Genomic DNA, 14662 nt, shown 5'->3' on the forward strand with positions numbered 1-14662 from the left:
AAAATAATGAGTTCATATAAAAAGTCAGTAATAGACTGGTATCAAATGGCAGCATGAATGCTATCCGAAAGTGCATTAATACAAACAGTCTGAAAAATGGATAGAGTTTTTCTTACATAGGGTTCAACCGCTCCAGTGGTCTAGTGATACCAATGACTTATAAAAATGGTACTAGCAGCTGCCTTGTTTGGCACTAAGCATTAGGAGGTTAGTGTTAGGACTGGTCATGCTGATGTCAGGATAATGTGACTGGGTGGAAGAATGATTCCACTTGTCTGCAGCATGATGCCCCGGTGCTAGACATCACTATAAACTGCCACAATGCAGATGTCATAGCAGTACTACTCAAATTGTTAAAGCCACATTAAAAATCTAGATACACACACACACAGACACACACACACTTACATATGGTTCAGTTATTTCTTTTCTCTTTCTTCTCCATTAATCAAAGAGATGGTATTCAGTTCAACCTCAGGCTCTTGTAAATTTTCAGCTTTAAGTTGGTATGGCCGTGCAGGGGTAGTTGTTCTTGAACAGTCATGTGCTGTTAAGTCTGGGTTGTTATTAGTGGTAACAATTTTTTGTATCATCATTATTAAAAGATTCCTTAGGTAAAAGGAGAACTTTTAATAAATTCCAATAATAAGTTTTAAAGATATTGATGAAATAGTAACTGACTAGAAAAAGTAAAACAAATACCATGTTATTGTTGTTATGCGTAGACTTTAGCCCTTAAGTATCTCCATGAAATTTGGACCATGATGCATTTCTTCCTTTTAAGTTCACAGACCTTTGGTACAAAGCTTTTAGATAGATTTTTCCTTCATGTAGAGCTAATAGATAAAAAAAAAATCATTTTTATTAAACAGATGAATGATGGGACAGAATGGTGGATTGGACTGCTGGAGTGGGCATCCAGTTGTGAGCGGGATGATCTACTAGTGATGAAGATCAAGGAAGACTTGTCTGACAGTATTTCTGTTGATAAAATATCGTTAGCACGCAGGTATAGATCAGTACCATCAACATAAATTGATATTCTGTAGATATCATATCGTTAGCACTCAGGTATAGATCAGTACCATCAACATAAATTGATACAGTGGAAGAGAAACAGAAGGGACAGGACTTTACAGGAGGCTGCCATTTCACTTAGCAACATTTTGTGCCAAAGACTTTATAAAGATTTTGTCAGTGATTTTATTAATGATTATTTGGGTAAAATTTAACTTTTACATAAATTTTTACAAAAAGCGTTCATAAACTTGCACCACATTTTTGGTAAAGTTTCCCTTGGGGCTGTTCCAGTAAAATATATAAACACCAGGGAAAAGTCACTTTCAAATTTAACCAAAACAGAAGCAGTTTTAGAAAAAATGATCATCCAACATCTGATGTGTTTTAATTGAAAACATTGCCCCCTACAGATGCATGTTATTTTACATAATTTCTGGCAAGGGATTGTGCGCATTGGAAGTGATTTTAATTTGGTTTGGGGACAAGTGATTTAAATGACAGCTGACTGGATATAACATATACTGAATTCTTATAGATCATATTATCCACTTCATATTTTTATCTATGTTTGCTATAGTTTGTATATTTTTGTTGTTCTTAGGGATGCAGCTCTTGATTTGAATAATACTTAAATCTTGTATTGCTTTAAATGTGTGGTACAATGCTGTGTATTGCTTTAAATGTGTGGTACAATGCTGTGTATTGCTTTAAATGTGTGGTACAATGCTGTGTATTGCTTTAAATATGTGGTACAATGCTGTGTATTGCTTTAAATATGTGGTACAGTGCTGTGTATTCCTTTAAATGTGTGGTACAATGCTGGTATTGCTTTAAATGTGTGGTACAATGCTGTGTATTGCTTTAAATGTGTGGTACAATGCTGGCATTGCTTTAAATGTGTGGTACAATGCTGGTATTGCTTTAAATGAGTGGTACAATGCTGTGTATTGCTTTAAATATGTGGTACAATGCTGTGTATTGCTTTAAATGTGTGGTACAATGCTGTGTATTGCCTTAAATGTTTGGTCAGATGCTGTGTATTGCTTTATATATGTGGTACAATGCTGTGTATTGCTTTAAATGTGTGGTACAATGCTGTGTTTTGCTTTAAATGTGTGGTACAATGCTGTTGATTGCCTTAAATGTGTGGTCAGGTGCTGTGTATTGCTTTAAATGTGTGGTCAGATGCTGTGATTTCTTGTTTTTCTTTTTGTTAATGTAATTAATATTGCAGTTTGTAAGGAGGAAAAAAAACAGCAAATATGTCTCATCTCCAGTTGACTTCAGGTGTTGGAGAGATCTAAAAAAAAACAACAAACAGGGACCCCATGTGCCTGAGTAGTCTAAGATAATGGTTCCCAACCTGTGGGCCATGGAACCCGGGGTGGGGTTGCAGGGTTATTCTGATGGATATGTCAATCAGTCTAGCATAAAAATACACTTTTACTTATGTGGGGGTCCATGAAATTTTTTAAAGTTAAGATCTTATCTACATTATGAGTCCTACTTGAAAAGGTCTGAAACCACTGGTCTACGGTGATTGCCTTACAGATCACTCACACAGCCAGGGCTGATCAGTTATAGTTTTCTCCCACTTGTCCAGGACAATTGGTTTCACTTGTCCCAACTTACTTTTATCTTATTCCAAAATTGTTAGATGTGTATTGGTTGAAGTGTGCATTTGCTTAAATGTTTATTAGAAAAAGTCTCTTGGTTTGAAGAATTTCTTGATGAAGTATTGATTAATTTCATTGAACTTAATCCTTGTTCACACTCAGCAGGGACTTATAACAAAACAAACATGATTTCTAACAGTTTACATAACAGATGGGGAGAAGGTGGAGTGCCACCATCTTCACGTTTAACTCTAATGCTGCTGATGAATGGCAGGATGATCTTCATTTTTGAAAAGATATTTCGTCAGAGCTGCCCTCTTATGAGGAAAGTGCCTGTAATATAATCACTGATCAATACATTGATTCAGTTTCCAACCTGTGTCATTTTGGGAACTTGTTACAATAGCCAGGGATAATCATCCCAAAGCATTGAAATTTACCTCTTCAGTAGCCTAAGTGGTTAGAGCATCCACCTCAGATGTGGGAGGTCATGGGTTCGTGGCGCTCAGCATTAAGAGGCTAGTGTTAGGACTGGTCTGCCTTGTGTCAAGATAATGTGACTGGGTGGGACATGATGCTACATGCCTGTAGCATGATGCCCCAATGCTAGACATACCTATAAACTGCCACGCTGCAGACATCATAGCGATATGACTAAAAAATTTATGAAGCTATGTTAATAATCCAAATCACACACACAAACACTCAGCTGAAAATTTCTTTGTCTTTTAGTTTTGTGATATTTTATCATTTCTGCACCCACAGATTCTGGCTTATGTATATTTGTAGAAATAGCTACTTGATACTCATTCACATCATATGTTTTATCCCTCCACTTTCAGATCAATTTTTCTTCAAATCTTCTTATCATATTACCATCCTTGCAAAAATAATTTTGCAAACTCACTTTATCCACAGAGTAAGTGTCAGGTTGCCTGACAACTACTTTTTAAGCAATCATAACACATTTCATAACTTAAAGAAACAGCTCATTAATTAACCAATTAAAAATTAAGGAATCATTGATGTCATTTAGTCAGTTCATAAGGAAAGCAACACTAATGTCTGCAAAGTTTCTTTCATTAATTTACTCACATGCCGGATTAAGTTAGGATAAAGCATGTTTTGATTTGTCGGTAATTTGGTCGCCTAACCCAATATGCAGTCCACTGGTAATATAATATGTGCATAAGAAAGCAGTCAACTGGTAGATGTGATATAGGATGTAAATGTATGCATGGAAAGTCTTTATTACACCCTGAGTGCATGAATGGCCAGATAAAGGTTGATCATGTGATTATTAAAGTGCAAAAATACAGACATTCCCAACTTTTCAAGAGAGGAAAAATGTACTTGTCCAGGCTGGTAATAAATAAATCCACAAATTCCAGTGAACGTCTTTATCTGAGAACTGTATCAGAGCACATTTGTATTTCCAGAGAAAATAATCACTTGAATTCAATAATTTGACAGAAATAAAATTCAGCCCAAGTGGTCACAACACAGTACAACTTGAAAGGGCTAGATTTTAAAGCATGAATGACCAAGTCCTCACACTTACAAGTTATATAGTTTTCTGCTTGACCTCAGTTCACAATTATCATTTTGTAGAACAAAACATTACCTAATGGAAAATAACCTTCTAGAATGATCCTGATGTTAAACCCATACCCATAGAGAATAATTTAGCTATGTATTAGCTATTTACATAAAATGAAATTAAAAAAGGCCAGTCAGGTCAAGCAGAAATGAACTCAGTTTTGGACAAGGTCAAGTCCCGCATACAATGTTACATTATAATAGCATGTAATGAAATTAAATTTTTTTTTAAACAAACAATTAAATATACAAAACATATAGCAGTCACCTTGAAAAAATCATGTTATCACAACTCTATCTGAACAGAAAGTCTTATGTCAATATGGGGTTTAGACTTCTTATGGTTCCTAGTGTTCTGACCAAAAATGGTGCATGTCATATATTCAGTATGACTGTCTTAAAAATTTTATTGTCACTACTCCCCTGTGATTATTATGACATGGTGTTTTGACCAAAGGATTTCTAATGTTGTCTACTTTGTCCTAAATGAAAATGGTGCCAACCTGACATTCAGTACAGTGCATTTGAAAATCTTATTATCACTTAAGAATGTCAGATATGGTTTTAGCATGTAGCAGTTAATAGGAAGAATTGGTCTTATCTTGAATCCCTGGAAACTGTATTGTCCAGTAAAGCATATACCCCTTTGACATACTGTTATTGTTATTTGTAAGTAAGGAAAATTATTTTAATTGATGTCATGAAAATGTAAATCACTCCTCAGTCCTCACTTATGGAATGTTTTAATTGATGTCATGAAAATATAAATCACTCCTCAATCCTCACTTATGGAATGTTTTAATGTCATGAAAATGTAAATCACTCCTCAGTCCTCACTTATGGAATGTTTTAATTATTGTCATGAAGATATAAATCACTCCTCAGTCCTCACTTATGGAATGTTTTAATTGATGTCATGAAAATATAAATCACTCTTCAGTCCTCACTTATGGAATGTTTTAATGTCATGAAAATATAAATCACTCCTCAGTCCTCACTTATGGAATGTTTTTAATTGATGTCATGAAAATATAAATCACTCCTCAGTCCTCACCTATGGAATGTTTTAATTGATGTCATGAAAATATAAATCACTCCTGAGTCCTCACTTATGGAATGTTTTAATTGATGTCATGAAAATGTAAATCACTCCTCAATCCTCACTTATGGAATGTTTTAATTGATGTCATGAAAATATAAATCACTCCTCAGTCCTCACCTATGGAATGTTTTAATTGATGTCATGAAAATATAAATCACTCCTCAGTCCTCACTTATGGAATGTTTTAATTGATGTCATGAAAATGTAAATCACTCCTCAATCCTCACTTATGGAATGTTTTTAATGTATGAAAATATAAATCACTCCTCAGTCCTCACTTATGGAATGTTTTTAATGTCATGAAAATATAAATGACTTCTCAGTCCTCACTTATGGAATGTTTTAATTGATGTCATGAAAATATAAATCACTCCTCAATCCTCACTTATGGAATGTTTTAATGTCATGAAAATGTAAATCACTCCTCAGTCCTCACTTATCGAATGTTTTAATTGATGTCATGAAAATGTAAATCACTCCTCAGTCCTCACTTATGACTGTCTGAGCAATTCTTTGTCCCTGTCCAAGATAGGATAATGCTGCATATCATGTTTCCTGCTCCATCTTCAGAAAAGTCTTGGATTTTAGCCTTCTTTTATCTAAATCATTTGTTGTATGACAGGCAGTGCTGTAATGTGTGCCATTGCAGTGACAATTAAAACTTGTGTGATTTTAGTCATGTTATTTTATATGCATCTATTTTCATTTTTAGTTTCCGTAATGTAAGTGGACTGGAATATGTAGTTGATTCCCAGCTGATGGCACTAAAATCAGCACATGAGAAACTCATAACAAAGGTCCAAGAGCTTAATGGACCTCCTTCACAGGAGATCATCAACCAGACAGTTGAGTGCTGTCTGCGCCCAGTCAAGGAAATCCTCCACAAGTAAGTCTGCTGTAATTGAATCTTAAATTTCATCTTGTTTTCATAATTTTCTCACAGCTTATATGATTCTGGAGTCCATCTTACATCATATATCTTGTATCCATCATTGTTTACTACATTTGTGTTATCTCCAAAACTGCACCAAATTTCCTCCTTATGGGATGTTCAGATGTGCTTTAGGTGTCTACCTTGGCAACTGATCCATAACATGGCTACCCTGGCAACTATGCATTTTCTTAACAGTAATAACAATCAAACAGAAATAAACAAAAAATCAAAACGCCAGCCCAATTTAGATCAAACTTACTGGGAACTTTTGTGTGAGAAATGCTCTACCAAAGTTATCCTTACAGAAGGATTTATAGCAGCTGTTTGGCTTCCATAGCAAACTTCTTTAAAAACATATTTTCAGCTTTTCCAAAATGTCTTGGCCAGTTTGGATCAGACTTGGAATGGATGCTTCTGATAGTGGATTTTACTAATGTAGTGTTTTTGTTTTCCTTCTTAGCAACTAGGCAGAAAAGTTTTTGGACATCTGTTCTAAAAATGACATGATACTTTTTAACTCAATTTGTGTAAATATTTATTATAATTAACATTTTCTACTACAGCTGGAATTGTGTTGGCCACACTAGCAGTTGTTTTGCTTCAGAAACAACCAGATGGAATTGTGTTGGCCACACCAACAGTTGCTTTGCTTCAAAAACAACCAGATGGAATTGTGTTGGCCACACTAGCAGTTGTTTTGCTTCAAAAACAACCAGATGGAATTGTGTTGGCCACACTAGCAGTTGTTTTGCTTCAAAAACAACCAGATGGAATTGTGTTGGCCACACTAGCAGTTGTTTTGCTTCAAAAGCAGCCAGATGGAATTGTGTTGGCCACACTAGCAGTTGTTTTGCTTCAGAATCAAATCAACCAGATGAAATTGTGTTGGCCACACTAGCAGTCGTTTTGCTTCAAAAACATCCAGATGGAATTGTGTTGGCCACACTAGCAGTTGTTTTGCTTCAAAAACAACCAAATGGAATTGTGTTGGCCACACTAGCAGTTGTTTTGCTTCAAAAACAACCAGATGGAATTGTGTTGGCCACACTAGCAGTTGTTTTTTCTTCAAAAGCAACCAGATGGAATTGTGTTGGCCCCACTAGCAGTTGTTTTGCTTCAAAAGCAACCAGATGGAATTGTGTTGGCCACACTAGCAGTTGTTTTGCTTCAGAAACAACCAGATGGAATTGTGCTGGCCACACTAGCAGTTGTTTTGCTTCAAAAACAACCAGATGGAATTGTGTTGGCCACACTAGCAGTTGTTTTTTCTTCAAAAGCAACCAGATGGAAAAGTATCAAATACATCCTGACCATTTGCAACAAAACTTGTTACTGTTTAATGTGTTCTAACAAGATTGAGGTTTTACGAGCCCTCCCAAGTAACCTTTTGGCTTCACTAGGGTCCACAGTGCGCAAAATAAACACCAGGTCTTAGTTGGTAAGAAGATTTCATTAATTTTTCTTCTCAAATGTAAACCAATTCTCTGTCAGCCGCACTGCTGGTAAATTAGGATTGTTTATTATCTTTCATATAGGAAATCCAGCATTCTTCGCTGCAAAGGATACCCAAGGTATAGACAGGATGCAGTCAACAGTCCCTCTGTTATCTATTCTTCTCATGTTAATGTTATCTATTCTTCTAATGTTAATGTTATCTAGTAACATGTGAACATTTGAAGGAGAAATCAAATTTTGAAGTAAATTATGTTTCTCCAAAAAATGTTACCAGATCACATTATTTTATTACCCTCTCACTATTCCCACAATGTGAGCATCCTCGTACTGATGATCCACTCAGCTTAAAACTAGCGCCACCTGGCGATGGCAAGGGGACAGAATGGGCAGGACTTAGTGTGCTTTGTCCATATAAAGGAAGGCTGGATTTGGCATGTAGTGAGCTTATATTCCTAACATTAAGTATTTTTGGAGAAACATAATTTACTTAAAAATTTGCTTTCATGTAAAGAAAATGTAAGTAAGACAGTGTAAAAGTTATTTGATTATGATCACACCATTGGCTCACTTCAGTAGCATCCAGGTGAAAACATAATGAGCCTGTTGCCATTACATTTGAGTCAAATTTGGCTAATACGATGCAAGTTACTCTCAGGCACACTTGAGCCTATCATTACCATAATCAAGGCTAAGTTTTAAACAGAGCAGGATTTGTTTTTTGAAACTTTTTGAGCTTAAAATTCAGACTCCAGGTCTGTAAATTTTTCTTCAGCCTTATTGATATCATTATACACCCTAAATATCTAGAACCTCCATTTACTAAAATTAACCATTTTAATGATTGGATCAAGTCACATTTTGGCCAATGTTGTCTCTTGCAGCTGCCCTTTTTGCATGGCGGATGATCTCTTTAATGCATATGAATCAAGACTTTTCCAGTTTCAAGAGAGGTAATTCTAGCATTCAAGAGAGGTAATTCTAGCATTCAAGGGAGGTAATTTTAACATTCAAGAAAGGTAATTCTAGCATTCTCTTGAATGGTGCAAAAGTGCCACTCATAATAATTAAATCCTTAAAATAAAAATGTTTTATTTCTACAAGATCTTTGGGGCTTTTTACAATTCATAAATACACTATCATTTCTGTCAAGCCCACATTTAGTATGAAGCAAAAACATAACAGTCACTTCACTTCTCTGCCAATGTCATTGTCATTTTCAGTGGTTTTTACTGTAATTTTTATATAAAAATGTTCTTAGTATACAAATATTTCCTGAGCTCCTTGATGTATTCTTATTATATTTCTAATAAATTGATATGAATTAAAGACAATTCATTCTTATCATATTTGTCATGAATTAATATGAATCAAAGACAATTGATTCTTATCATATTTGTCATGAATTTATTAGGAATCAAAGACAATTCATTTTTATCATATTTGTCATGAATTTATTAGGAATCAAAGACAATTCATTCTATCATATTTGTCATGAATTTATTAGGAATCAAAGACAATTCATTCTTATCATATTTGCCATGAATTTATTAGGAATCAAAGACCATTCTTATCATATTTGATTTGTCATTTATTAGGAATCAAAGAAAATTCATTCTCATCATATTTGCCATGACTTTATTAGGAATCAAAGACAATTCATTCTTACCATATTTGTCATGAATTTATTAGGAAACAAAGACAATTCATTCTGTGACACATACTAGCTGCCTCAGCCGTCAAGGTTTCAGTTATGGTATATTTGATTTAATGTTTGGATTACAGTTTGTTATATCGTTATATTTCCCATGCCCCTTGATGGTCTTTTTTCACACTTGGGATGAATTATTATGAAACCAAGGCAGTTAATTCTGCAGCAAATGCAGTTTCCCCTTTGACCTTGGGGTCTTATTCAAGGTCATAGAAAGTTTGCATTAAGAATTTGGTTATTTGCTTTTATTTCCTAAATATCTTGATGGATTCTGTTGATACTTGGGTTGAATCAAGTTACAAAAATCATTCTGCAACACACTCTTTTTGACAACTAGGGTCAGAGTTAAATGTTTTGAGTCTCATGGCTCAAAATGCACGCCCTGGTCTTTGTGTTTATTTCTTTCAATTATTTTGAATATTTAAATAGTTTCACAGTCCAGTCATATTTTTAAAATGACCAAAAATAATTTCATGGGAGGTAATTGACCTTATGCAGGAACTAATGTGGCCTTCCCAGCTAGCACTGACCTTGTGTATTTCTCAAGTTTATTGTGTTATACAGGTATATTGTGTTATACAGGTATATTGGGTTATACAGGTATATTGGATTATACATGTATATTGGGTTATAAAGAGAGATGACTTAAGTGGAGAGCTTACATTCTGTTAAGTGAAATGCAAATAAATCATCAAAGTTGGTTCTTGTTTGGAACAAATAAAACAAAATCACAAATTAATTGATGCAAATGTGTCCTTCTCAGAGGCGTGTCAGTTGGTGGTGATGTGCAAGACATTTGTGTTCAGGTCCACAGCAAGCGTCAAGGGACCTGGGCAGACTGCGAACTGGAGACCATACTGAAGACCGTTCTAGCCTTTGGCAAGATGTACAAGGGTACGTTTTTCTTGGGTACACATGTTCTTCTTTATGGACACTTGTGGTTACACTGTACGATAATTAACTTTGGTACTTTCAATTTCAAGTTACAAAAAACACCCTTGTTGGGCTATCAGTTTCAACTTACGAATAATACCCTTTTTGGGATATCGATTTCAAGTTAAAACTAACACCATTTTTGGGATATCAATTTCAAGTGGTAAATAATACCTTTATGGGCTATCAATTTCAAGTTATAAATAATACCTTTATGGGCTATCAATTTCAAGTTATAAATAATACCTTTATGGGCTATCAATTTCAAGTTATAAATAATACCTTTATGGGCTATCAGTTTCAAGTTATAAATAATACCTTTATGGGCTATCAATTTCAAGTTATAAATAATACATTTTTGGGCTGTAAATATTATATACATAAACCCTAAATTGTCTGTTATAGCATGAAACTACTGTAGTTGTGAGTTTCTAATTAAAATGTCTTTCTGTTATCCTGATTTCCAATGGAGAACAGTTTTTCTTCATGTTATTAAAGGTTATTCTGTCCTAACAGAAATATTGTGTGTTTCTTTTTGTTGATATGGAATTATTTGATGAATTATTTTTTGTTGTACCATCTTGTTATACATTATGTTGTCAGCATCATTTCCAGTCACTAAACAATTATAGGTTAATATTTACACAGTGTACACATTGTAATATATCTGTTATATGCTCTATACACTTGTCATGGTTTAGAATCATACAGTCAAGTCTACTGTAAACTTCTTGATAGACTTGACATGCCTCAGAATCCTACAGTCAAGTCTACTGTAAACTTCTTGATAGACTTGTCATGGTTCAGAATCATACAGTCAAGTCTACTGTAAACTTCTTGATAGACTTGACATGCCTCAGAATCCTACAGTCAAGTCTACTGTAAACTTCTTGATAGACTTGTCATGGTTCAGAATCATACAGTCAAGTCTACTGTAAACTTCTTGATAGACTTGACATGCCTCAGAATCATACAGTCAAGTCTACTGTAAACTTCTTGATAGACTTGACATGCCTCAGAATCATACAGTCAAGTCTACTGTAAACTTCTTGATAGACTTGACATGCCTCAGAATCCTACAGTCAAGTCTACTGTAAACTTCTTGATAGACTTGTCATGGTTCAGAATCATACAGTCAAGTCTACTGTAAACTTCTTGATAGACTTGACATGCCTCAGAATCATACAGTCAAGTCTACTGTAAACTTCTTGATAGACTTGACATGGTTTAGAATCATACAGTCAAGTCTACTGTAAACTTCTTGATAGACTTGACATGCCTCAGAATCATACAGTCAAGTCTACTGTAAACTTCTTGATAGACTTGACCTGGTTCAGAATCCTACAGTCAAGTCTACTGTAAACTTCTTGATAGACTTGACATGCCTCAGAATCCTACAGTCAAGTCTACTGTAAACTTCTTGATAGACTTGACATGCCTCAGAATCCTACAGTCAAGTCTACTGTAAACTTCTTGATAGACTTGACATGGTTCAGAATCCTACAGTCAAGTCTACTGTAAACTTCTTGATAGACTTGACATGCCTCAGAATCATACAGTCAAGTCTACTGTAAACTTCTTGATAGACTTGACATGCCTCAGAATCATACAGTCAGGTCTACTGTAAACTTCTTGATAGACTTGACATGCCTCAGAATCATACAGTCAGGTCTACTGTAAACTTCTCAATAGACTTGACATGGTTTAGAATCATACAGTCAAGTCTACTGTAAACTTCTTGATAGACTTGACATGGTTTAGAATCATACAGTCAAGTCTACTGTAAACTTCTTGATAGACTTGACATGCCTCAGAATCATACAGTCAAGTCTACTGTAAACTTCTTGATAGACTTGACATGCCTCAGAATCATACAGTCAAGTCTACTGTAAACTTCTTGATAGACTTGACGTGGTTCAGAATCCTAGTCAAGTCTACTGTAAACTTCTTTATAGACTTGACATGGGGCCCTAAGTGGCCAAGTAGTGTAAAGCACTCACCGTTCTGGATTACTGGCATCTCACCTCTGTCTGTGTGGGTTCGAGTCCAAGGCTCGGCTAGCGTGGGTACGTGGGAAAGCCTGCCAGTAGCTTCTCGTGGGTCAGTGGTTCTTCCCTGGGTTTTCCAGGGTTCTTCCTCCACCAGTTATACTGGCCGCCATGTATAGCCTATCTTGTGCTGAAAAATGGAGTTAAATCCTAGAACAACAACAACAACAATAGACTTGACATGGTTCAGAATCCTACAGTCAAGTCTACTGTTAACTTCTTGATAGACTTGACATGGTTCAGAATCCTACAGTCAAGTCTATTGTAAACTTCTTGATAGACTTGACATGGTTCAGATCCTACAGTCATGTCTACTGTATACTTCTGAATTGTGAAAATTTGCAGACATCATTTATAACCATGATAATTTTGAAGGTCTTTCTTCTTTTGTTGTATCAATGTCACTAGCTTTTTATATAGAGTATAGAATCCCTTAAGTAAACTTGTGTTTTTTTCCAGCTGATCCTGACCTGATCGAGTTTGGGAACACACACATCAAGCTGTTTGAGGCTCTTAAAAAAGAGTTTAAGGTGATATGTTTCAAATAAAATGTTCAGATTAGGTCATGATTTTGTGATATGGAGACTTGTTTCAGACTTGACCCACAGATTTCATACTGAACTAATTAATAGAATTTTTGTGCACATAATTACAAATGTAAAACAGGAGTCAAAAACAAATTAAGTTATTACAATACTTTTTTTCATTCAAGATACTTGGAAGAGGCATTGAGTGTGTAGTGGGTGCATTTGTACATTTAAATTCATATGTACATTCAAGAAATCAATAATAAATTAAATTACTTATGACTAAGAAGAATTTCCAAATATCAATATTTAAATCACTTCTCCTACATGCTGTGGATTCATAATTAAATTGGGTAATTTTTTATTCACAATTCCTGCATTTTGTGGGCTTATAAGTAAAATGGGTAATTTGTTTTGTTTCAACTAATTTTAAGCTGTATAGTGAAACATTTTGCAGCATATGCGCTTCATGTGGCTGGCATTACGTGAGCAGATTTCTGCCATAGATGAAATGGACATGGCCACAACACGGCTACGCCTACGCCTTCCAGATGAACCTGAACTAGACACACCTCAACTCCATGTTCTGGAGGAATCTGAGGTACAGCAGACTTTTCAGTGTTTAAAAGATCATTAATTCCAATCTGAGGTACAGCAGACTTTTCACTGTTTAAAAGATCATTAATTCCAATCTGAGGTACAGCAGACTTTTCATTACATTAATACATTACAGTTTGCCCATATTAATACATTACAGTCTGCCCATGCCAATACATTACAATCTGCCCATGCCAATACATTACAGTCTGCCAATACTAATACATTAGTCTGCCCATGCCAATACATTACAATCTGCCCATGCCAATACATTACAATCTGCCAATACTAATACATTACAATTTGCCCATGCCAATACATTACAATCTGCCAATGCTAATACATTACAATCTGCCCATGCCAATACATTACAATCTGCCAATACTAATACATTACAATCTGCCCATGCCAGTGCATTACAATCTGCCAATACTAATACATTGCAATCTGCCCATGCCAATACATTACAATCTGCCCATGCCAATACATTACAGTCTGCCAATACTAATACATTACAATCTGCCCATGCCAATACATTACAGTCTGCCCATGCCAGTACATTACAGTCTGCCAATACTAATACATTACAATCTGTCCATGCCAATACATTACAATCTGCCCATGCCAATACATTACAGTCTGCCAATACTAATACATTACAATCTGCCCATGCCAATGCATTACAGTCTGCCAATACTAATACATTACAATCTGCCCATGCCAATACATTACAGTCTGCCAATACTAATACATTACAGTCTGCCAATACTAATACATTACAATCTGCCCATGCCAAGACATTACAATCTGCCCATGCCAATACATTACAGTCTGCCAATACTAATACATTACAATCTGCCCATGCCAATGCATTACAGTCTGCCAATACTAATACATTACAATCTGCCCATGCCAATACATTACAGTCTGCCAATACTAATACATTACAGTCTGCCAATACTAATACATTACAATCTGCCCATGCCAATACATTACAGTCTGCCAATACTAATACATTACAGTCTGCCAATACTAATACATTACAATCTGCCCATGCCAATACATTACAGTCTGCCAATACTAATACATTACAATCTGCCCATGCCAATACATTACAGTCTGC

At 35.2% G+C, this 14662-nt stretch overlaps 1 protein-coding gene across 1 annotated transcript in view; it reads left to right on the top strand.

Moving 5' to 3' along the window:
* The window catches only part of LOC149785982 (E3 ubiquitin-protein ligase SHPRH-like), a 166862-nt gene that overhangs the window by 103442 nt on the left and 48758 nt on the right, over positions 1-14662 (top strand). Inside the window, exons 19-24 of the mRNA XM_089976242.1 lie at positions 873-1009; positions 6050-6223; positions 8608-8676; positions 10198-10328; positions 12875-12945; positions 13400-13543. Coding sequence (XP_089832368.1) covers positions 873-1009; positions 6050-6223; positions 8608-8676; positions 10198-10328; positions 12875-12945; positions 13400-13543 — 726 coding nt within the window. The remainder of the gene's footprint in view (positions 1-872; positions 1010-6049; positions 6224-8607; positions 8677-10197; positions 10329-12874; positions 12946-13399; positions 13544-14662) is intronic.

This window comes from Sinohyriopsis cumingii, chromosome 12 (genome assembly GCF_028554795.1).
Source record: "Sinohyriopsis cumingii isolate HCF-2022 chromosome 12, ASM2855479v2, whole genome shotgun sequence".
Lineage (NCBI taxonomy): Eukaryota > Metazoa > Mollusca > Bivalvia > Unionida > Unionidae > Sinohyriopsis > Sinohyriopsis cumingii.